At 39.4% G+C, this 25498-nt stretch overlaps 1 protein-coding gene across 2 annotated transcripts in view; it reads right to left on the reverse strand.

Annotated features, from left to right (window-relative positions):
- Positions 1-19629, reverse strand: part of PAXBP1 (PAX3 and PAX7 binding protein 1) — a 33193-nt gene extending 13564 nt beyond the window's left edge. Inside the window, exons 1-10 of one of the 2 annotated variants that reach the window (XR_009540806.1) lie at positions 19149-19629; positions 17584-17712; positions 12654-12830; positions 10873-11094; positions 10242-10345; positions 8907-9124; positions 8208-8397; positions 4519-4642; positions 1009-1108; positions 806-921 (exon numbers count right to left, since the gene is read on the reverse strand). Coding sequence is in view for 1 of the 2 variants with exons in the window: in XM_060150846.1 (XP_060006829.1) it covers positions 806-921; positions 1009-1108; positions 4519-4642; positions 8208-8397; positions 8907-9124; positions 10242-10345; positions 10873-11094; positions 12654-12830; positions 17584-17712; positions 19149-19491 (1723 nt within the window). In the remaining variant the exon portion in view is untranslated. The remainder of the gene's footprint in view (positions 1-805; positions 922-1008; positions 1109-4518; positions 4643-8207; positions 8398-8906; positions 9125-10241; positions 10346-10872; positions 11095-12653; positions 12831-17583; positions 17713-19148) is intronic. The other variant, XM_060150846.1, reaches the window with a different exon arrangement.
- Between the last annotated feature and the right edge of the window lie 5869 nt (positions 19630-25498).

Below are 25498 nucleotides of genomic sequence, written 5' to 3' on the forward strand. Positions count from 1 at the left end.
AGGTGTGACAACAGTGTGGCAGTTAGGTAGAAAAGCATCCTTTTTTTTTTTTTTTTTTAAAGAAGACATTAAAGATGTTAAAGTTTTTAGAGGGAAGTGCCACGATGTCCGTAAGTTAATTTCAAATGTTTCAGCAAAACACACACAAATCCAAAGCAAACTTGGCTAAACAACGGTAAGAATTGCTGAATATGGGTGACAGGTGTATATGGGTGATCACTGTGCTATTCCTTCCAGTTTTCCGTATGTTTGGAAATGTTCACTGTAAAAAGAGTGGGAGAAAAAAATAAGCTTATCCAACTAAGTTCCAAAGGGCTCGCAGTCACTACAATTCCAAATAATCACAGCCAGTGGTGGGAAATAAAGACTTTTACTAGGGGATCCTGCTGGAAAGGTCTTCATGTAACAGAACTCACTATTCCTCTTGATTGAATTATTCGGGGCTCCCAAAATCAGGAATTCCCTTCACGGCTGAATGCCCTACTGCCAACCTTTACCTTTCTAGACCAGACAGGCTGCATTAGGGCTGCCCCTGGGATCTGAAACATTTTCTTGTCACTTTTAAAATTCTGTGATTCAAAGAGTGATATCATTTATAATGCAAGTACTAGATGAACCCCACAACAAAGTGTTACCCCTAATTTTGAGAACTCCTCAATAAAAATGGGTGCGAGTTTTAATAATTAAACCAGAGTGCCTAGTTCTAAAGCAGAGGCCACAAAACTTCAAATTATTTCATGGTAGAAACCACAGCCAAGGAGAAAGCACATTGACAGTGAATCTCATTTCCAAATAAATGTCTAACCTTTTTCCAGATTGAAATTTGTAATATCTGTAGATGTTTCTTCGTCATCACTGGACAGGCCTTCAAGGTGATCTGCCATCTTACCGGTTTGCTCTCTGGCTTGTCTACGACGAGTCCTAAATAACAAATATCAAGTTCCCAAACCAGATAAAAGAGACTCCTCCCTTCACAAACAAACCAACAGCAAGCGTCTGTAGAATTACCTTCTGGCCTCCCGTTCTGCAATCCGACGTTTTGCGTGCTCTTGATACAGTGCCCGATCTCGTCCAAAGGAATCAAGATTTGGCGCCATCAGAGCTTTATCTGTAAAACAACGATGGTTAAAATTAAAAGCCTTCCTTCAGCAATCTTGAGGAAAGAGTTTGCACAGAATAAGCCATAATGATAGACTGCTTTCTAATCTCAACAGCAGGATTCTGCAGTAACCGATAAACTGGACAGTTTTCTAGTTTAGAGCAAATCTCAGTATTAATCTGTGTTCCCACGAAAAGGAAGAGAAAAATAAATGGAGAGTTCAACAACACTACACAAATGCAAATGGGCTTAATCCCTGTTCTTATGTCTAAGTAACAGAACTAGTTTATGCTATCATGATGACCAAATAAATTAAAAATCTAAATTACTTGTGTAAAGGGAAAAATAATACATTACTTTTTTAAGGACGAACTTAGGCATCACATGTTGAATGATATGACAGCAGAGACACAAGTAGGAAGGATGAAAAAACAGCTTTGTTGCAGGAGTTTAATCATTTATTCTATTTCATTCTAATTTTTCTTTGTAGAAATTTATTCTCTATTACTATTTTAAGAACAAGGGCAGAATCAACATATAGACTGAAAATCATATCTGATAGGATCAAGTTGTGCTTTCTCAAACCCTACTTTCAAAGCACAATTCCCTTATTTCTTTTTTCCCCTATTTCCCATCTCTCTTTTTTTTAATTTCTAGGGCAATTTTCTAGCTTTAGCTTTCAACCTTCCTATTTAAATTTATATTTCACTTACCACATGTTTAGTTTCTGAGATACAGCTATTCTTCTTAGAACATTCCTTTTCTATAGCATCCTCTACTTGTGCTACGCGTAGGATCCCTTCCAACATCTCCCTGAGGACAGCAATTATGTTTTAAATTTTCTCCCGTCACCTGCATTGTCTTTGTTTCCTCAGTCCCTTTGGTTCTAACTGCTTGTGTTGATCACCATGATCATTAACTACCTCCTACGTAAGAATGAGACTGGAAGTTTCGTGGATGTAGGTGGGAGCTGTCTAGCAGGGGCATCTCCATCAGATCCCGGGTACAAGTCAACTTTCTGTTGGGGCCCCCAGATGTTATAGTCTTTTCTCTGGACCCACTCTCTTTCTCCAGAGAAGAATCTTCGAATCTCTTGCCTAGGGTAGAAGGAAGAGTGGGGCAAACATCTGTCTGTGACGCTTCCTCATGTCTACATTTAAGTTCTACGCTACGGAGATATTCTGTATTACGTGGGATAGTAACGAGAAGCACAAAACCCAAAGGGTGGTGGTGGGGGAGGGGGAGATCACGTGCAAAATGAAAGACGTCAATTTAAGGCTTTTCCATAGTTTTTTTCCTGATATCAAAGATGTGTCACTGATAGCAACAACAGGAAAAATAAAACCAAAAATGAGCTGGTATCCACTTCGGTGTATCCTAACTATCCTAGATCCTACTACTTTTAAAAGTTGACTCTTTTACTGAATTTTTCATTCATATTCCAAAATAGCTTGGATATTAGGAAGTATGTTCCAGAGTTCAAATTACAAAAAAAGATCAGTAAACAAAATGCCCCAGCTCTACCTCACCTGGAACTCCACTACACACCATAGATGAATTGGCTAAAAAGTCCCAAACTACAGAAATGATTCCTGCCTCTTTAAGAGCTACCCTTCATTAAAGAAATATTTTAAAGAAAATTCTCTACTATAATAAATACTTAAAATGTTATTATATTTACAGATTTTGTAAAATATATATTGAGGGAGATATAAGAGAGTAGATGACTCGAGAGATAGCCTCCCTCACTTCGGTCAGAATTATATGCAGTAACTGTGATAAGTGTTTACAAATCTAAACAAATGAATTTCTGGCTGTATTTTTGTTTCTTTAAAAAAAGATCAGAAAAAGAATCGATACTTCAGTACCCCATGCAATTTTTCTCAAATGTTTGGCAATTAATGAATACTCCCTCTAGGAAAATACTTTTCACTTTCTCATTACCTTTCACTTCTTTGCAGCTATCAATCTAATTAACATCCATCATTCAACCCTTACTTCAAATTCCATATAAGTAAATACCTCCAAATTGTAAAGAACAGATTATAGGCAGGAAAAAGCATTTGATGAAATGCATGGCTCACCCAACCGTTTAACTTAAAAGGAAATTACTTCCCGTCATAGGTACAATGATTACCTGTAATTTGCCCCAGAAATCTGGTTCTGTCTGGATCAAAAGTGATTTGGGCGGGGGATGCATTAGTTATTTAGGTGCCCCAAATGGCACTAATCCAATTTAAACGTGTACGGCAAAAACAGAAGGTCAAAGCCATTCATGTGGCTTACATCTGAGTCTGACTCATCTGACGGCCATGTTACCACCTCTTTACGATGCTCCAAAACCCATCCAGCACACAGGAGAATGCTTTCTCAGGGATTCAATGTCTCTCTAATTTAGAGGACACACTATATGACAAAGCATTGTTTTCAGAAAGAATAACAGGGCCCTCTGCACTTGGAACACCTGGGGTGGTTGTTTAATATGCAGATTACTGGACACCATCCAAGACCTGGCAAGAATCTCTGGGGACAGGACCAAGAAATCCGCATTTTAAATTAATATCATGGGTAATTCTGATGTACGCTTCCACTTAAGAACTGCTGACATAGGGACCGAAGAGATGACAAAAGAAGCCATGAGAAATCCAACGTAGGAAAATTCCTATTACAGCACCCAAGAATATAAGAGGGCAATGAAAAAGCAGAATTAAAATGTTTAAAACGTCTGGTTAAAGAATTTCAGCTCAACTATTTAATAAGAGGTTTCCAATTAATTTTGGTTTTCCATAACACATATCATAATGAAAGGAATATAAATTAAATCTCCAAATTTTTACACTAAAATTTCAAAAAGTGTAGGCACCAACTGACTTACTAAAAAAAAAAAACCCCACTATATGAGGCAAACTAGAAAATACAAAAAAATTTTAAATACAAAACATTTTGCTTTATCTAAGGGGTGAAGCTCAAAACTCCCCTCATCTTGGAGTTGTACCATTTGTTATGTAATAAAGCCCCCTCTCCCATACAGAATTTCCCAGCCCCTAACTCAAAACCTTTGTTGTGATCAACAACAGCGTTTGTATTGGTGTTAAAATGGGGGGAAAATCAGTTAGGGCCAAATAGGTACTGGTTTTAAGATAAAATACTGATGATGTCTTTACTATAAAGAATGAAAGAATGCCCAAAGAAGAATAAGATCGATAGAATATTAGTACATGATTTGAGTTCCTTCGCAAAGCTATATTTTCTTAAACACAATCCAAGCACATGCTAATTTTAGATCTACCTGACACAAGAGCAAGGAAATTTGTTTCTTTAAAAAGAAAAAATGCTCTGAGACGTCTAATTTTCAATTAGGATGCACTAAGTAAACAAGGTTGTTTAATGAATAATAAAAACCTTCAAGATGGACTGACTTGAATGGCTTGAAAACTCCGAAGATTCATCTTTAATATCATCTTGTCGTCTTTGGACAAGGCGGGAAGCTCGCTGTTTGTACAGCTGATGTATTGCTGATTCAAGTTCATTAATCAGTGGCACCTGTAAAAATACAACACACTCCGTAACACCAAACTCCTCAGCTGCTTATATATTTGAGGGTTCCATATTATTTCCGGATTTCTGAAAAAGTACCCTCTGGACAGAATAATCATGAACTCTCAATGAAACACAAATAGTAATTCAGTTTTATGATTTCTGGGAAACACCACTTCTTCTTTTATTCCGTATATGGAGCTATAATGTCCAGTGCCTAGTTATTGGAGCAAAAGTTTGGTTAAACACTTTAACATTAGTAAAGAGAGCGAGTAAAGAATTGTCAGAAATTTTAGTGCTTCTTTTAGAATAAAGTACTTGAAAGTCCTTTTTAAAAGTCCATTTTTAACTTTCTAGCAGCATGATCTCCCTTGCCAATTTCTATAGTTTAAAATAAACCATTATTGCCGTGTAATACCAAAAGATGCAATGGCACCTTTATGGCTTTATTACACATTTAAAACGTGAACTGCATTCATTCACATTAATTAATATGGTGAATAAAATTTCTAGCTACCACTAACCTGTCTAAAATCAATCTATCTAAAACTCAGAAAGTTCTTCTCTTCCTATCAAATGTTTAAATTTCTCCATATTTGTAAGTAAAATAACAAAATTCTTTGCATAAATTGTCAGTTTACAAAGTCAACAAATTTTTCCAGGTTAATAGCCACAGCTAAGCATTCACTTGGTTCATATGGAATACAAAAAGCTTACGGAATGAGACCTAACTTTAAAGGAAAAACCAGAAAATGTTCTCTTTATAAATAAATACCTATGCTATAACCAAATGCTATGAAACTCTCACAAACGCTAACAACCACTACACATACCTGAGGAAACCAGAAATTCTAGTTTCCTGATGGTTAGTGCAAATGAGAAAACACATTAGAGTTTGGGAACACTGGCACCAAGTGTTATAGCAGCGTCCTGAACTGAACAGACTGTAAATGGAAAATAAAAAAAGGCAGGTGGAATACAAAGATGTCTGTAATAAAAGCAACTGTATACACTTGCATGATCCCATTGCAAAAGCAGCCAATGTTCACAGAAAGGTCAAACTGATGGAGTTATTTTATTCTTTAATATGCCACACCATGGGCAACAATGTCCCCAAATCTGCACTGATTTATCTTGGTGATATGAGCTGAGCCCACAGACTCTAAAATTAACTAGAATCGATTTTTGAAGCAATTACTGTCATATTATTGTGACTTACACTTACCTACCCCCTCATTTTTTCAAACTGTGCAGGACTAAAGACAAATGTACCTATGCATTCCTTTAGTCCTGGAGATTATTAACACTCCTCTACAATAAGAGCTGCACGCCTGAGGTTGCATCAGACAGAACCTTAATTACTCAATTTATAGTTAAAATTCCGATAACGTGATTTTCCTGTTTAGGTAATTAAAATGCCTTTTAACAAAGCCCAGAGAAAATTCTACTGAGAATAAAAGCCCTAAAACACATTTTCGGCTCTCATTCATGTTTCTTAACAATACTAATTTATCTCAAGAGTGCACCATGACAATTTCTTTACCCTCTCCAAACTGGAAATTGTTATTGACTATCATTATTTCAAGGCCAAATTTAAGACAAAGAACACAGAAGGAAGATGACTGCAGAAAAACAAAACAATGTAAAGTTAAAATAATCTGCAAAATAATTAAAAATCTAAGTTCAAAACCACTTGAACTTTTATAACAAAAGAGAAAAAAACAAAAGAGTGTTTCTATTTTGATGGTCTTACCCTGAAACAATATTTTTATAGTATAACTGGAATGAATATTCAAATCTATCCAATTATTCCTCAGTATTTCCAAAATGACAACTTATGACATTATTAACTCAGCAGCAGACTCAATAAAATCAAATGCATATGAAACTGTCAAAATGAAATACTCATCTTTAAAAGGGAATTATCTACTTCTCTTTTAATTAAACTGTAGTCACTATATAATAGATACGTTTAAGATCTGCTCCATAAACATTTATCTAAGTGACTCTGTAAAAACCTATCAGCACAGTCTGAGGGATACTTCCCTAGGAACAGGGTAATCAAGGAGAGATAAAGTACACTAAGTGTTTTTAAAATAGTAAGCAATTGAAAACTATATGAACTAGATATTCTACTAGTCTCTTTAACTCTCAAGAATGGTACAATCTAGTTGATCATATTACTGTCGATATTTTTTAAGAGTTCAGTTTGCAATTACAAGCGTGTAAGTTTACTCAAGTAAGTTCCAAAGCAAAGACCCAGATACTTCAAGAAAAAGCTCCACGGGGACAAATCTCACTTACAAAGTATGGTTTAAGACAGAGATCCTTTCTCTAGTCACAAAAGGTTATTAGACCTGCTCTCGGCACCATGTCCCCCGGGCTCATACGGGCTTTATTAGTAGGAAGGACACAACCGCCAGGTCCGACATTTATGTCCACTTCTCTTGACTCCAGCCCCTCTGCAGTCAAACCTATGTTTCTTTCTCACCCCGTATTTGTCACCCTAAGCCACAGATCTGCCACAAGGGATATCATAGCTTAGAATGTAGCTGCTTCTCCAGAAATCAGGTGATAAGGACAAGAACATGAATCCTTCAGAGAAGACTTGGTGGATCTGACAGACTGGCTGGAACCATTAAGATCCATTTGGAAGACACAGTTTGGCACTGTTCTTTAGCCAGCCTTTGGCCTTAAGATACTGAAGTAATCAACGGAGATAATAAAAAGTTAAAATACTGTATGCTTACCGATTCTATGCTAATTCATATGGCCAAGGATAACAGAAAATGTGCCTTCTAATCCTGTATCACTTGCAAGTTTATAGAGACAGGATATTCAAAAGCACCATGATTTTACTTTTTTTTAAAGAAAAGGCTGTGAAGTCCACAGATGCCTATAAACCAATGCATCAAACAATAACATTTATCTTAAAGAAAAATCAATTAAAAGGCTGTTTGAGAAAAGGATTCCGCGGGCAGCTAACAAAAAATGCAAACAAATGGTACAATAGGATGCAAATAATTGTGCCAACTGACTGTCATACTAAAAAAAATGAACTTGGAAGAAATGAGACCTTAACAGAAATTATGGCCAATGAATGGTTTCTGAAATGGATAAAGCACAGGCTTATTTAGATGAAAGCTATTAGCAGCAATGGCAATCAACTTTATCTAGGGTAAAAAAAAGCTAATAAAATATTACAACTTTATGCATATTTGGAATTACTTGTAGAAACAGTTTAAAGGCAAGTTTAGATCTGAACCATAAAAAAGAAAATTTCATGAGTCCCTTATATTTTAATAATTCAGGACAGGCCAATAATCTACCATTAAATTAAGGCAGGATTTGCCAAAGTCTTATTTAAATATGCTTTGAATTATCTTTTTTTGTTTTCTACAAGGCACTAGATTACCCCAAGATAGAAGGTTGTTAATGAAGTGGAGAAAATGAAGCATGACTTTTCATCACTTCTAAAGTTGAATTCAGTGGATATTTTCTGAGAAATACAGAAATCTAGACCTCCTTAATTTTGCCTTATTCAAAGAGATTAATATTTTTGCATTCTTACCTTTTCACTGAAACACTCAAGCAAGTCTTGGACATACCCTCGCATTTCTTGCAAAAATTTATACCGTTCACCAATACCCCCAGAAGACCCTTCTAATCTTTCAATAGCCCTGGTGGAGTCCACTCGGCTTTGCAGATGTTTCTCATGCTGCTGTCGATTTGTTTTGTGCAGTTCTTTCATGGAGTCCAACCTTAAGAACAGAAAAGGATAAATATAACACATTTACATCTGAAAGTCTATGCTGTCAGGACTCTTGCAATATTTATAATAATGCATTTAGTTCCGCTATTAGAATATAAAAATGCTTGGAGTGGATCTTTTCATCTGTACTGCTCTTTTCCTCAAAAAAACGGCAGTTTACAGACTTCACATAAAGTTATTTGGTGGGCTAACCAAAATCTCACTGTTTTGTTTTTCCCCCCATATCTTGACTACACTTTTTCAGAGTCCAAGAGGTGCAAATTCAGAACTGTCTTCAACAAGATCACGGAGTGGTATTTTTAAAAACTTTTCGAGGCTTCCACAGAAGTAATCCAAGAAGGTAGCAGAACAAAGTATGAAGTCATCTTCTGTTTAGCTTTTGAAGACAGGCCAGTGAATCTTCTTTGCCGATATTCTGCATCTGCTACCCCAGACTACATGTTGCCTGAGGGAACGGAAAGCTAGAGGACAGGTCTTTAAGAAGTTGATCTGCCCTACCTGTCTTTAAGCTGTTTCTTTACCAAATCAATAGTAACGGGAGTCATCTCATTACTGGGAGTTTTGAAAGGGACTGTATTATCTGTTTTTTGAGATTTGGCATCGGATGATCCGTAGGCTGTGTAACTATAAGGAATGCCATAGGATGAACCGTAAGGCATTGTCTGGTAAGTGTTCTGGTAGTACATGTTCACTTCAGTGGGCTGACTTGCTTGAACCTAGAAAAGAAATGGAATGTGTATTGAAACTAGTTGCTGAAACTATGAAAAGAAAAATCCCATGCCTTTAGTGTTAAACAAACAAACAAAAAAACCACTAACAATAAAAACTATACCCATTTTCCAAATAGTATGTAACTAAAATAAGTAATTGCAGAGCTCCTCAAAATCAGATAAAAGTAGGGCTGGATTCATTTCTAATTCCTATGCGATTACTGGATTCATTTCTAGTAACTTTCGGGAAAACAATAACAAAGAAGTTTAGAGTTAGGGACATTAAATTGTGTCAAAACACGAGCAACAAAAAAAATTTTATGTGGTATTTCCACTGTACTACTTACTTCTATAAAATAAATTGTTACAACTATCGAGGAAGATATTTTTCATCTACAATAAGATTTTTGCATTCCTGAGAAATCCATCTTCTACAATTTTTTTTTTTTTGCGGTACGCGGGCCTCTCACTGCTGCGGCCCCTCCCGTTGCGGAGCACAGGCTCCAGACGCGCAGGCTCAGTGGCCATGGCTCAGGGGCACAGCCGCTCCGCGGCACGTGGGATCTTCCCGGACCGGGGCACGAACCCGTGTCCCCTGCATCGGCAGGCAGGCTCTCAACCACTGCGCCACCAGGGAAGCCCCAAAATAATTTTTAAAGTCAGAAAAAAATGAGCTCTATAGGAAAGAAACACCTTATCTATACAGTGGTTTCCAAACTTTAGGAGCAACAGAATCACCCAGAGGACTTGTTAAACAGATGGCAGGGCCCCACCCCCAGGGTTTCTCATTCACTAGGTCTCACTCGCGAGGGTGAGAATTTGCATTTCTAACAAGCTTCCATATGATGCTGATGCTGCCGGCTGAAGGACCAGTTAGAGAAACAGTTACCTAAGAAACCAGAAATTCTTCCATCATTTGGATGGTAAAAGGCAAAATATAATATAGTTTCTACTAACAGCTTACTGGATACATAACTTTATATAATTTTCCTCATTATGTTACTTGAATGAATGACAAAGGATCAGTTCAATGTGCAATATGTTTTTACTTTAACAAAATAAGCTAAAATTTTTTTTAATTTCTTTTTTTTTAATTTTTGAAGTTTAATTCTTTGGTTCTTACCTGAGGGATATTAATTCCTTTTCTTATCTGCTCCTGTTCCCATCGGCTGAGCTCTTCATCTTGTTCTCCAGTTACTAAAGCATCATCATCACTCCCCTCAATACCTATAGCCATAAGCAGCAAAGTAAATAATTCCAAAAAAAACAGCGAGGGAAGAGATGCTACCATGATATTTCACAAAAATCGAGCAAAACTATTGGCATTAACTCAATCTTACTAAAGTTAAAATGTCTATTATGATCTCTCCCGCATTTGATACTTCTGCTTTTGCTTGTTTTAACACACAGCATACCTTAAGCAAAAGGCAGTATCAATGTAACAATTAAAACCTCAGATGGGTTTCCTAACCTCTGGAAACCTAATGCCTCCTAAGAATGAAGAGCCAATTACATATATTTATGTATGTTACGTGCTTAGCACAATACTGGTCACACAGTGCTCAACAAACACTAGCTACCAAAATCATGCTACACTTTTCAAAAACTTCCAATAAGACACTTACACCCAAGCAAGAACAGTTCTCTACCATTAAACATAGTTAAATAAGTATAGGTACTTTTTATTTGATGGTAGTATCAAATTATATTTAATAGCAATGAAACAGGCTTACTGTCCCATTAAATCAAGTTACCTATTTCCTCCGCAATTTTCTGTCTTTGTGATTTTTCTTTCACAGAAAAAACTATCCGGCGTTTCTCATCATCGTCTTCGTCGTCACTGGCATCATTCTCATCTTCTCTAACAAGGCGGCCTTTACCAGGCTCACTATCGTGAGGAGTGAAATCTCCCAATTCCCGGGCCATCTGACGCTTTTTCCTTGCAGCGTGTATAAAAGCTGCATCTGGAATTTCTCCTGGAAACAAATGGTGAGGATTATAAACTATGCAATATTAGGGAATAAAGTTTCTATTTTCTTGAAAATATGAAAGATAAGTGAATCTCGTCAAGACAACCTTGTCACAGTGATGTTCTCATGTTATCTGCTGGCATCCCCGCCCCCTTCCCAAACTGTGCCTGCAAAACAACTGATTTATTTTTAGTTTAGTGTAAATGAAAGTAAAAGTCGCTAGGGAAACTAAGAAATATGTATAATGGCAATATGTACAGGAAGGGGGGGAAGGGAAAATCCACCAAAGCAGTTTTATTTTAATGGTATATTTTTTCACTTTTAAGAAGTAAACGAAAGCAATAAAATCACATTTATTACTAAACCAGAAAACAAATAAAAACAAAAAAGGTATCTACAATCTTACACCCTAAAAAACACTATTAGATTTATAGTATATTTCTCTTGCAAATAGTTTTCAGTTGACCTGTAAGCACACTGAATATATAATTCTGCATCTAATTTTTTCTGCATATTAAAACATAAGCTTTTTCCCATGTTGTTTTGCATAAACATAATTTTTAGTGGTTTACAACATTCACTCAATAAAGCATAATCTACTACATAATCAAATTAATTGACATTTTCACCTACAGTAAAAATTAATGCCTTGCTACTCTTCAAATTGTTATTTAAACAACTATATAATATCCCATCATGTAAATGCACCTTAACTTACTAAGCCATTCCTCTCCTGCTAGACATTTTCTAAATGTTGCTCATTGCAAATAACGTTGCAATAAAAACATTATTTCCTTGGATAAATTTCTCGCTATGGAATTACAGGGTCAAAGACTAAGAACATTTGAAATCTACTGATTCATAGTGTCCAACTGCTTCCCATATAGACTGTACCAATTAGAATGCTACTAGAACTATATACATAACTTTTCACAACTTTACAAACCCAGAGTAAGAATTTTATTTTTTTTTAATTTATTATTATTTTTTGGCCTCCCTGCGCAGCCTGTGGGATATTAGTTCCCCGACCAGGGATTGAACCCCGGCCCACAGCAGTGAAAGCGCTAGGGAATTCCCACAGAATAAGTATTTTTAGATTTTATAATGAATTAAATGGTTACTCTTCATAATTTAAATTTGGCTACTAAGCAATTTATTTATTCAAAAGCTGATTAGCCAGTGAATATATCTACAAATTATTTCCATAAAAAAGTTAAAGAAAAAAAAAGTGTGAACATAAAATTAGCAGCAATTTTGCCTTTGGTAGCAGTTCTTAAAAATGTTAAAATCTTAATCTGAAATACATAAAGAAAGGACTTTAGTACCATTTACTTGAAGCCCTACATTTGCTTTGATAATAAAACTGCCTGTCTGAGAATGAACTTGGAAAGTTGGGAAGTTTCTCGTTTTCTTACTTTCTGTATTTGCAAAATGAAACAACCTGGCTTCAAAGAGGGATGTCATAAGAAACACCACTTTGCTAACTCCTTCCTAACGACCATCTTTACAGACAGCTCATTCTTGAGGGCTTACTTCAGTTCTAAGGAGAATTTGCAAGTACACACCTGGACGGAGAACATTCAAAGAAGATAAAGCATTTGAAAAGGCTCCGGCAGCCTTTGGCTTTTCTTCTTCCTTCTCGCTTTCCATATCCATTTCATCTTCCCCGTGTTCACTGATGATAACTCCATCTTCTTGACTGGTGTCCTTAACATGACCTGTTTTGTCCAAAGGAGGTTCGCCTACATTTTTGAAAAAAGTAATAAAATATATCTAAAACAAGATCCATAAATTAAGGAGTCACTTCTAATGCAATTATGGGCTCAATTCATTAAAGCTTGAACTATTTTAATTGTTTATAAAAAACTAAAACCACTGATGTGTGAAAATGAATAATCACAATAAACACAATTGGGAGGTAACAACAATACAGGGGACGCAGGGATGCATGAGGCCTGCCCAATCGCTACCTTTAATTTTTTTTTTTTTTTTTTTTTTGCGGTACGCGGGTCTCTCACTGTTGTGGCCTCTCCCGTTGTGGAGCACAGGCTCCAGACGCGCAGGCTCAGCGGCCATAGCTGACGGGGCCCAGTCGCTCCGCGGCACGTGGGATCCTCCCGGACCGGGGCACGAACCCGGGTCCCCTGCATCGGCAGGCAGACTCTCAACCACTGCGCCACCAGGGAAGCTCGCTACCTTTAATTTTATCAAAATTTTACTAGTTTATCAACTAACTGTTTCTCCCTCTAAACTCTCATAGGTAACTGTTCAAACCTCTTGGAAGCATTATTTCACTTTACATGTCAGTATTTCGTTAAACTCTAAGCCCACTTGAGGCAGCTTTCTATCAAGAACAAAGATTACAGACCAGATAAACCTCTCTGTAATGAACACTTTACGGGGTATCATCTTAGTTCACAGCCATTTGTCACCCATCATCTGAAGGGTCGAGACCCAAAAGTCACATTTACACTGTGTAAGCCCCTGGCCCCATTGCCATGAATGAACGTTTAAGAGTGGATGTGTGACTAAACTTGATTTTTCTGGCAATCTGGAATTGGGACACAGAGACAAGTCAGAGACTAGGTGGCACTAAAAACCACATGCAAACTAGGAAGGGAGTTGTGGAGTAGCCGTACTTGGCCACGTGGACAGAGGAGAGAGCTCTCTAGTTCTCAGGCCATTCCCGAGGCCAGTTTCAAGACTGTTACAGTGGTTTACTTCACACCAAACGGTTTACTTTACTTATAACTAAATAGTCCTATTACACCCTTCCCAGGCAAAGCTCAGAAAATCAGTGTTTTTCACCTTGAAGTACTGAACCTGGCAATGCACACAAGAGGCACCATGAATATAATGGAAGAGTAAAACAAAAGTTCATTCTAAATATGAAAGATAAGCTTCTGTTGTTTCCCTAGCATGCTCCCCTCCCTCCCCAAAACTGCTTCAAAAGTTCTTAGTTCTTCTCAAACCATATTCTACTTCCCTAAAGAAGAGTGCTGGGGATAATGACTCCCCCCACCGCCCAGCTTTACGGAGAAGATTTAGGTCATTCTGCTTTAAGGCTCTTTAGTTTTTTAAATTTACCATCCTACCTCGTTAGCCACAGACTCCCTCTGAAGTGACTTCTAAGGCTATGAGATTTTAAAACTCAGTTTAATCAGATGTATAAAGATAGATATAGTCAAGAACTACCCATTTCCTTCTGCTCTCAATCTACACTACATCAATGGCTTTTATAGACAAAACAGAACTACAAGAAGGTTTACTAGATCAGATATGCCCAGATAAAGATTTCTGCAGACTTCAAAAGATTCAGTGTTTCAATAAGTTGATAAGTATTTGCTTGTGACTGAGCAAATACAAGTCCAAAACATGGCTGACAGGTGAATTTTTGTGACTTGGTCATATATTATCCTTTCAGACAGCTTTATAAAAAGAGATGCTAACTAACCTTTTCTAGGCTCCTCTTGTGCCTCAATTTCTTTGACTGCTACTTTAAGAAACTTGCTGTCACAAATATTCTCTCTACTTTGAATGATTTCTTTTTTTAGGTTTGCAGCTGTTTTATTTATAAGTATACATTTAACACAAGGAAATAAACACTGATACATGGAAGTCTAGTTAATAGTAGTGTAACTATGTATCATTTGGATGATTACATGATTTTAAACAACAAACTACACTGAAAAATTAATGCGATAAAATTCTTGGTCATAATATTATTAAGAATATATAAACTGAAATTATGATTGCTCCAAATTTGAAAATGGAAGTGAACTCATTTGGACAGAGTCAGAGTTTAACATAATCTGAAAGGAGGTGGGGGTCAGGCTCTCCCTCTCCTTTCTTCTGTCTACAAAGACACACAGGCTTCTCTTTAGCAAAAGAACTTCTACTTGATCCCAATTGTTTCTCTACCGTCCTTTCCTTCTCCCTCTGCCAAACTTCCCAAAGCAGCAGTGCAGACCTGCTACCCACCCCTTCCTCACCAATTTCCATGCCTCAACCCTGGCAAACAGCCTTTGATTTCTCCCATTCCAAGCTCACCAACTAACCCAAAGGCTGCAGCCACAGCTAATTCATACAGTATCACTGAGCAATTTAGTAAAAGATGTTCCTTCCTCCAAACAGGCACAGAGCTTGGCAAGTAAACTAGCCTCTTTTGCCAGATGCCCTCCTCCGGAAAAGAACACAGCAACCCTGCCAATAGCCCTTCCTCAGCCCTTACTTTTCCTGACCTTTCTGATACTATTTCACACAACTGACAGTCATCATCTTGAAACTCTCCTATCTTTTCTCCTTTGGACTTTATGATTCTTTTTATCTCTTCAGTAAACCCTCTTCTCTATGTGTATGCTTATTACAGGTAGAAGTCTTTGGTCCTCAGGAATTTTTCCTTTATGCTACTCCCTCATCAACTCCATTTACTCTGGTTTTAATGATCACCTCAATGAGCACCATATCTATATCTACATCTCCAAATCTTCACTGGCCATTTCCACTCAAATTCAAGTTTAAAGGTAAACTCATCATTTTAGGAATATCACAAAAGTAGACTGATACTACCCTTGTTTTCAAGTTAATGCACCTCTGCCTGTCTAAGGAGGGCTGGGGTAGGAAAAGCCCGGGATTGTGATTTGATGAATGAGAAGAGCTACAGAGCGCCATCACTTCAGAGATGACGACCTATATAACACAGAGGCTCCACCTTTGGGGAGGACATTAATTGAGTTATTGGGTGAGTAGGAAATCCGTTATATGAAAGTAGAAGATAGAAGAGGTCACAGAAGGTGGCTTCAAAAACCTTGTACTTGCTTCAATTTCTTAACCCAATAGTAAATGGTCCTTTCTCAGTTCTCACTTTTCCTGACCTTCCTTGTTCGATTTCATCGTACACAGTTGGTTCTCAAGAGATCTGGAAAATATGAAGCAGCTTCCTAGAGTCAAAAATAATCAGTTCCCCTAAAAACCCTCCTCCCTCCTCCTCCCACCTGCATTCCCTATTTCTGTATATCATACATAATTATTATCTCAGTCACCTGGCACAAAAGCTCAAATCTGACTATTTCTTTTAAATCCAATAGCTGACTCATACTTTAGGTCTACCAATTCTTCCCTTGCAATACTTCTCAAATCATCTTTTACTAGTTCTTTACCCACACCCACAGCAAACATTTTTAACTCATCCACAATTTCCCACTGAGTCAGGAAAAGCCTCCGTCTTGCTCAGCTGAGACCTTTTTAAACCCACTACTAATGGATTAAAGCTGGCCCTTGCATTTCAACTGCTTTAAGCCTCCAATCTCTCCCTGTGCCAATCCATGCTGCATGCTAACACCAGGTTAAGATTTCAAAAGGCATTCATCATGTCGGCATCTTGCAGGCCGCTGAAACAGCAACCCTAAATCCCTTACTAGATAGTAAACATCCTTCACATTCTGTCAGCAACGTACCTTTCACCCTAAACCTCCGCTTCCTCCACAAATCGTCTACTTTGGCCTGTCAGGCGTACTTGCTCTTTTCCAAAACAGCCTAGGTCACATTAATCTTTAATATCCCCATACCTCCCCTAGCCTTTGGTATTTAAATTATCAAAAAGCCGGCTTCAAATTCCACTTTATCTAGGAAGCATTCCTTCACCCACCTCTAAAAAAAAATGTAGTTAAACTTCACCGGACACTTTGCCAAATACTGAGTCCAGTTATACATTTAAGTGATGCTGTCTCCAAAATAAGATCGCAAATTTGAGATGTAAGGACATACTTTTCCACATTAAGCATATAGCGGAGAACTGGGAAATAATAATTCTACCTTTAATTCCATAAAATAAAAATATTTCCCTAAAGCACTTGCAGTGAGAATAACTCATATTAGCATATTATAATGGAACCACTTTCCTAAGGACAAATAACTGCTTAAAAATTTTAACTTAGATTGTGAGAGGACATGAGAGATGTCTGTACAATGCAGGCAGGGGCCACACACTGAGGAGTCTTCATCTGTGTAGCTGATGAGGCTGCTGAATGGGAGTATTGTCAACATTAGACTTAGGGCATTCCTAAAAGTTCTCTAAGAATTAAACCAACTGTGTAAATAACACCAAAGGAATCGAAAGCCTGTCTCTACAAAATACAAGTACGGGAATTTGCACAGTACTCCTTCAAATAGGAATAAACCTGTATCTCAGGTTTAAGTGCGAAACCTCCCTTCTCTGTTCAACAGCAATTGGAACACTAGTAGGAAAATTGGGAGACAATTTAGTCATTGCAGCAGAAACATTCCTGTGGCAACAGTTCTGTCTTTTTAAAAAATGCATTTACAATGCAATTGTCTTATAATTAAACAAAAGAACTGTATCGTTACTCAATTTGTACCCCTGACAACGACAAAGTCAACTGAACAAGTTCACTATATATACCAAATCCATTCAAACCCTGTGAGAAACAGTTTCATTTTGTCATTTCAAAAGAATCATATTCGTTTGGTACTTACTGTCAGCTGATGAGTTGATTTCTGTCTTAATCTTCGATTTTTCAAGATCTTCTTTATATTCTTTCTTAAGCAATTTTACTATCTTTTTGCTATAACTTGATTTCTTCACTTTGAAAACTTCTTCACTTTCTTAAAAAAAGAAATTAAACGAAGTCTGTAGTAACCATTTTCAGACAGTGTTTTCCATTCTAACTTGCAAATTCTTCCAAATACATACTCATACACGCCAAATCATTACATAACTTGAAATTATTTCAAATCTGTAATAGGTTCTCAAAAACTGAGTCAACTTCATAGGTTAATCTGGAATAATGCCAATTTGAGACTTTTTAAAAGGCAAAACACATGTAACTGCAAAAAATTGTCCTGTGTCCTACTGTCTTCCTTGAATCATCTATTGCAGGCGGAAGAAAAAGTCATTGAAAAAGCACCTGATTATCATATTATTAAGGTATCCGAAACAAAACATCCAAAATCAAAAGGTGCTAGTTTACAGAGCTGTCAAATCCGAGTAACTCTATATTCATCACAAACTGACATACTGTTATTTCAAGACTAAGCTGAGAGCTAATCACTTTTCAAAAATAAGTTTTGATGACGTATCCATCATCCTTGATTTGGAAACTTTAAAAGTCAAACGCACTTTGCCAAATTGTCCCTGTATCATTAAAAACAAAAATGTGGCTGTACTCCTCTCAAACTTAAGATAAAAAACAACAGGAAAGCCAAAGAGAAACTGCCTATTACTGGAAACAAGAAAGCATCCCGCACCGAGATGCTTCATAACATGGACTTAACTGGGTTATATAAACACACACTCAACAATTCGGGAGGTAAAACGGTTTAAGATTTAAGGCTCATTTACGATCAGAAATCTAAATCCACTGCAGCCTGGCCCCTCACACCAGACTGGATAAACTGCCCTGAAATACCATTACACTGTCTTTCTTCATTGTCCAAATGTCAATGCGAGGAAGGCCGCACATCTGTACCCCTGTTTACTTTTATGGGTAAACTGAGGCTCCGCGATCGCAAGGGACTGGCCCCAGGTGACTCAGAACCAGAGCTTCAACTCCGGGCGTCTGTTCCCAGACCGAGTACTCCTTACACACCCGGCCTTCCCGATCAAGGATGTCTAACCAGGACGAGAACGGCAAAAGGGGTGGGCACGGTGACCTACAGAGGGCTCAGAGAACGTGCCAAGAGCAGTATGGGGACCTGACTCGAGTTCTCCCTAAAACACACCCGCCAGTTAAAAGAAGCAGGACAGGGAACACTGAATTTCCACTTGAAAAACTCAGAATGACTGATCTGAGATCCAGGAATAGGAGATGCACGGGAGGACGATGAGAAGGAGGCGGTAGTTAAGAAAAGGCTGGTGGCGGCGCGGGAACACGTCCCCAGCCAGAGCAGAAGGCCGGAGGCGGGGACAGTGTGCAGCGGGTCGGGCGGGAAGGGGCTCCGTTGCCGGGGGCTGAGGCTGGGAGCCCAGGGAATGCGGGGACTCGAGGTGGATGCGCGGGTTAGGGATGTCGGGATCTGGGAGGTCGAAGCGCGAAGGTTACCTTCGTCCTCATCCTGGAAGCTGAGCAGGCTGGCCCGGGGCACCTCTTTGTTCTCTCGTGGCCTCTTGCGCGGCTTCAGCCCGTTGCCGGGCTCCGCGCCTCCCGGGAAGCAGCCCCCGGCTTCAATCCCGGGGCCCGAGGTCAGCGCGGAAGGCGGAGGCAGCCCCGGGCCCAGCAGCGGCTCCCCCCCGGGGGCCCTGTCGCCGCCGCCGGGGCCCGGCTCTTCGCCGGTGCCCGGCGGCGGCAGCAACGGCGGCGGCTCCTGCTCCTCATCGCGTTCTCGCTCCTCCTCCTCCGAGTCATTCCGCTTACGCACGTTCACTCGCCGGGCCTTTCGGAACATTCCCGCGGCCCGCACGTCTGTCTCCCACCGGCACTCACACCGCGGCCCCGGCAGCGCAGAACTCGCGAAGGCGCACGCGCGCTCCCCCCAAGCTTCAGCCGAGTCGCGTCTTCCCTCCAGCGACAGTGCACCCCTGAGCGCGCTTGCGCTCCCGCTCTCAGTACTTGGGGAGAACTCCGCGCCTCTCGCGAGAACATCAGCTGTTTGCACTGTCCTCTGTCGGCGTGGAGGATTATCGGCATGGAACTCTGAGACTTCGGTGCTATCCGACGGGTCACAAAGAGGATCATAGAGATTAGAGGACAGAGTAAACCCTGCTGTCCCTCAGCCCAGGGAGCTGCAGTGCGCCTTCTGCACTTACGTAGTCACGCGAGGAAACCTCCCGCCAAGCGCAGGGAGGGGCAAATAGAGAAGGAGGAGGAGGGGAGGGAGGAGGGGAGGGAGGAGGGGAGGGAGGAGGGGAGGGAGGAGGGGAGGGAGGAGGGGAGGGAGGAGGGGAGGGAGGAGGGGAGGGAGGAGGGGAGGGAGGAGGGGAGGGAGGAGGGGAGGGAGGAGGGGCGGAGCCAGGTTTGGCGAGGGAAAGTGCAATCCAGCGGGTAGGATGTTACTCTCGAGACTGCATTGAGGTGTGGTATGATAATTATAACTAACTCTACTGAGTAGCACTTCGTATTTCTACAGCTTTATGGCTATCGAGCACTTTCAAAAACACTGAATCTCATTTAGGATAAAATGTTCCTTGGCCTGATATTTTAGCCACCTTCCCTCTGTTACAACGAAAGCAAAAGTGTTTTTGGTGTTTTCGAAAGAATGCCAGGTTTGCTAGCAGTTCCGAAACCTGGCTGATTTCAGAAACAAACGGAAGGAAAAATCGACTTGAGGGTTGGAAATGGTTGTGACACATTTCAGACTTGTGTCACATAGTAACAATCTTAACTGCCAAGGGCGGAACCGGGTATTTGACTTTGAAGTGGAACTCACCTGCTTTCTCATTGTGCCACCAAATGTAGGGCCTTGTCCTTCACTTATGTGCATATATGCGAATTTTCTTGTCTCAAAATTCAAAAGGTGACAAGGGGCATTCATTCATATAGTGAAAAAAGCCCACCCATCTCTAGAAGCCTTCCAGTTCGCCGGCAATGTTAAAAGTTTCTTATGACCCTCCAGAGGTATTCTATGAACATAAAAGAAAAGATGTATATTTTATGAATTACCCTTTTTACACAATGTGCAAACAGTGCATTTTTAGTCTAACATAAACTGGAGATCAGTTCATATCTGTTCATAAAACGTTGTCTCTTCTAATACCCACCTGCATAGCGATCCACGGTTAGACTGTACCATAATCTATTTAACCAGTCCCATTAAAAAATTGGTATTACGGTTATTTCCAGTCTTGCTGTAATAATCAATGCTGCAATGAAAAGCTTCGAAAAATGGTCACTAGTAGGGTGAACTAGTAGTGGAATTGCGAGATCCAAAGATGTGCGTTTGTAATTTGGCTAATTCTAAGTTCTTTATAGCAGCTGTGCCAGTCTGTACTCCTACCAAAGTGCCTACTTGCCTACACCATCCTGTCAAAATTTCACTTGAGATTTAAGTTCCAAGTTGAAAAAGAGCCCAAGCTCAAGAAGTTCTGTATCATACACATCTGCCTCTGGTTTTCTTTGATTGGATTGAGATCTGCCCACCCATCACTCACTTTTGGAAACTGGCAAGATGATCTAGGCTGAGAGCGTCCTCTGTAACATTTTCTTCCAGTTAATAGGGAACGTTAATAACATCTAGCTTCCATTCTACTCAAATTACTCTAAGTTCTTATATTCTGGCTATTCAGCATTGATTTAAGTTCTGATTCCAACAGTGTTTCATTGGTGAAATTGAACTCCAATTCCTATCACCGAAGATTCAAATTGTGCCTGGTCAGCCTCTAGACAGCAGCTCCAGAGCCAAGAGACAGATTTGCAGTAACTTGATTAGGGTAGAGGCAACAAAGACAAGGTCCGGAGGACTTAAGGACTATGTTAATATTTTGGCTTAAAACCTCAAAAAGATCTTCCACTGTACAAGTGGCGATTGAATATGGGTAGAGAGGAGACCATTGGTAGTTTTAAAGCAAGCTAACAAATGAAAAGACAACATGTATTTATAACTTTGACAATCTACCTATTCAGATAATTGAAGGGCAAAGTTAAACTCCTAGAAGTTATCTTGCTGCCAAAGCAAGCCAGAGGTCCTTCTAGAGGTTATAGACCCTGTGGAAATTAAATTCCTGAAACTGACTAGCTGCTTTAATTGCCTGTCATCCAGTATATTATCTGAAACTAATTATTTTATAAAATGCTCTGTGCTTTGAGTATTAAAATGACTAATTTGTTTATTGAATACAGTATGTCATCACTATTTTTTTTTTTTTTTTGGCCATGCTGCATGGCACGTGGGATCTTAGTTCCTGCACCAGGGGTTGAACCCGAGCCTCCTGCAGTGGAAGCTCAGAGTCTTAACCACTGGACCTCTAGGGAAGTCCCAAGTGTGTCATCACTATTTAATGTTGGAGTGCTTTTAGTATCTGGGAAGACAAAGACTGCTTCCTAAGAACTCTTACATCCATCATTTTGTTTGAATCAATCAGTTCAGTGCTTTTTTAAAGTTATCTTTCCAAGCAATAATTCTGATTCATTTTTTTCCACCAAATTGTGACTTTACATGGATTAACTGGCCCATAAATTCAAACAAAAAAGGCAAACCACTTTTGTTTGTTTTGTTTGCCAACTCAGACTCTATAGTCTGGAACGATAGTTACCAAATGCAGGTCTATGAACCTGTGAAGTTTTCCCTAGGCAGCTGCCAGATGAGAAGAGTAAGAACAGTCTGTTCATGTAAAGTAGCCAGATGTCCTTTCTTGGGGGGAAAAAATGGTCCTTTATTCAGAGATTGTCTTTCTCTTTCCATGTTAAGGTACTGAAATCTCTTTCCTTATATGAAATAATGATAATAGTATATGGTAGTGTGTTTGTTTGTTTGTTTGTTTGCGGTACGCGGGCCTCTCACTGTTGTGGCCTCTCCCTTTGCGGAGCACAGGCTCCGGACGCGCAGGCTCAGCGACCATGGCTCAAGGGCCCAGCCGCTCCGCAGCATGTGGGATCTTCCCGGACCGGGGCATGAACCCGTGTACCCTGCATCGGCAGGCGGACTCTCAACCACTGCGCCACCAGGGAAGCCCTGTTTGTTTGTTTTTATACACTTATTTGGCAAACTAAAAGGTAGTGAAAGCTATGAGTCCTCCCAAATCGTTTATTTTATGTAAGAATTTTATTTGGCAGACAAATAAGTAGTCTAAATAATAGTCTAATCTAATAGTCTATGAATCCCTGATCTACAGATTTTTCTTTTCTTCCTAAAACTATAACTCAATAATTTTGTTCTGGAAAAAAAAAAAGCTGAAGAAATCATTTAATTATTTAATTAAATTATGTTAGCCCTTGCCTTGGCGCAGACAGCTGTGCATTAACTTAAAATGTAAGTTTCATGGGGGAGGAGATTTTATGTTTTGTTCACTGCTAGCTTTAGGGTACCTACCATAGTGCCTGGCACACAGTAGGCAATAAATATTTGTTGACTGAATGGTACTAGACATTATCTGTGTGTTTAATTAGTGATAAATGTTTTACCCTATGTTGATATAAATCAATATTTTCAACAGTTTACATCTCTTTAGTCTCAAAACAAGATCACAAGACATTCGTTATAAGTTACTGGGTAGATTAGTTCTTAAAGTCGTTAGAGATACCTCCCCTTCTGCCTTTGGGAACTGCCTCCTTTGGGAGAAAGGCACCCCACCCAGCGAAGGCTGGAAGCCTGGTTACATTGTGCTGATTAGGCAAAGGATGGGGACCTGATCCAAGGTAGGCCAATCAGGTTCTCCCAAGATTTTGCACTTGAAACAGAGACAATGAGTCCCTGCTTGTGGCTGGACTTGCAGTGAACTCAGAAGCTGTAGGAAAGCCATCAATTACCATGTCAATTCAGGAGCTGAGAAAGCTAGTCTGTGTAGGAGAGAAGGATGAAGCAGATGTGCTAGAAAGCAGAAGAGGACAAAAAGAATAGCATATGGGATTCTTGTGCGTTTCCCGGTTCCTATTCTCAACTCTTCTTAAAGCAGGACTGCACTCCTGTCTGTGGGTTCCCTTAGATACCCCCAGAATCCTTAGAATAAATTTTTTTTTTTTTTTTTTTTTTTGCGGTACGCAGGCCTCTGACTGTTGTGGCCTCTCCCGTTGCGGAGCACAGGCTTTGGCCGCGCAGGCTCAGCGGCCATGGCTCACGGGCCCAGCCGCTCCGCGGCACGTGGGATCTTCCCGGACCGGGGCACGAACCCGTATCCCTTGCATCGGCAGGCGGACTCTCAACCACTGCGCCACCAGGGAAGCCCTGTCTTTTCGTTTTGTTTTGTTTTGTCGTTGATGATGTTTTGTTTGTGTGCATGTTTGCTTAAAATAGTTCAAGTTTATTTCCATTAATTAAAAGCTAAGGGGCTGCCCTGGTGGCGCAGTGGTTGAGAGTCCGCCTGCCAATGCAAGGGATACGGGTTCGTGCCCCGGTCCGGGGGTCCGGGAAGATCCCACATGCCGTGGAGCGGCTGGGCCCGTGAGCCATGGCCGCTGAGCCTGCGCGTCCGGAGCCTGTGCTCCGCAACGGGAGAGGCCACAACAGTCAGAGGCCTGTGTACCGCAAAAAAAAAAAAAAAAAAAAAAAAAAAAGCTAAGAACACTAGGACCAAAGAGTTCTAACAAAATAAACAAGAGTTATTTTAATTTTGTAGTAATGGTAATTTTATCCAACTTAATAACTCTTCAGTTATAGCTTTTGTTCAGAGAGGAGATTTTCTTTCTTCCTTTATTTTTCTTTTTTAAAGATATTCATAGAGGTATGCTCACTGACATTTAAGCAGTGGGTTAAAGTGAGGAAAGCGCTTTACCTTGCAAATATATAGTTGTTGTAAGTAAAGAGAGACAAGTGTCTCCATCCAGAGCAGGTAAATGGTCCTCTTAAAAATGTTAGAAAATTTCTATATTCTTCGTCTCAAACTGCATTTAGCCATTGTATCTAATTCAGTAAGATTATCTTTTCAGTCAAACCATGACTATTGATGGGATCCAGATTTAAAAGAGTCAGACTTTTAAAAGTTAAAAAAAAATTGTTTTTTGCCATATTAGTATCCCCAGTGGAAAGCCACTCAACTTTTATAAATGTATTGGCAATTCAACTGTAATGGCTATTCCTTACATTTTCTGAAATGACAGTTTCTTCAACAAAAAGAAAGAAATTTCTCTTCATCCAAATTTAGAGTAACATAAAAGTAAACGATGTTTTATTTCCTTGCATGGAAATACTGAAGTTATTCAGTATTTTTAAAATACATCGTCTACTTAGACCGGGTAATTCTATTATCATCCATTCATTCAACAATACTTATTGAGCATGTGCTATGGTCTGGGCACTATGCTAGGCAATAGGAATCAATATGAACAAGGCAGATGTGTTGTTATAATGAACAAGAAAGGTGTGTTCTTTCGCCTTCTGGATCTTTAGTCAGGTGCTGAAGGCAGATAATAAAACACGTAAAAAGCCAAAAATTTATTACAATTGCAGTTAATATTATGAAGTCAATAGGATATTATAATGCAAAAACCACAGATATAAAATCATAAATTTCAATTTGATTCATTTTTTTCCTTTGTGCCAATGGCCATTTAATTATTTATTTTAAAAGATTTGTTTATTATTTATTTAATTTATTTTTGGCTGAATCAGGGCTTAGTTGCGGCACGCGGGATCTTTCGTTGAGGCACGTGGGCTCTTCGTTGTAGTGCTCGGCCTTCTCTCTAGTTGTGGTGCACGGGTTCCAAAGCACGTGGGCTCTGCAGTTTGCGGCACCCGGGCTCTAGTTGAGTGTCGTGAGCTTAGTTGCCCCGCAGCATGTAGGATCTTATTTCCCCAACCAGGG

This window comes from Lagenorhynchus albirostris, chromosome 5 (assembly GCF_949774975.1).
Source record: "Lagenorhynchus albirostris chromosome 5, mLagAlb1.1, whole genome shotgun sequence".
Taxonomy (NCBI): Eukaryota; Metazoa; Chordata; class Mammalia; order Artiodactyla; family Delphinidae; genus Lagenorhynchus; species Lagenorhynchus albirostris.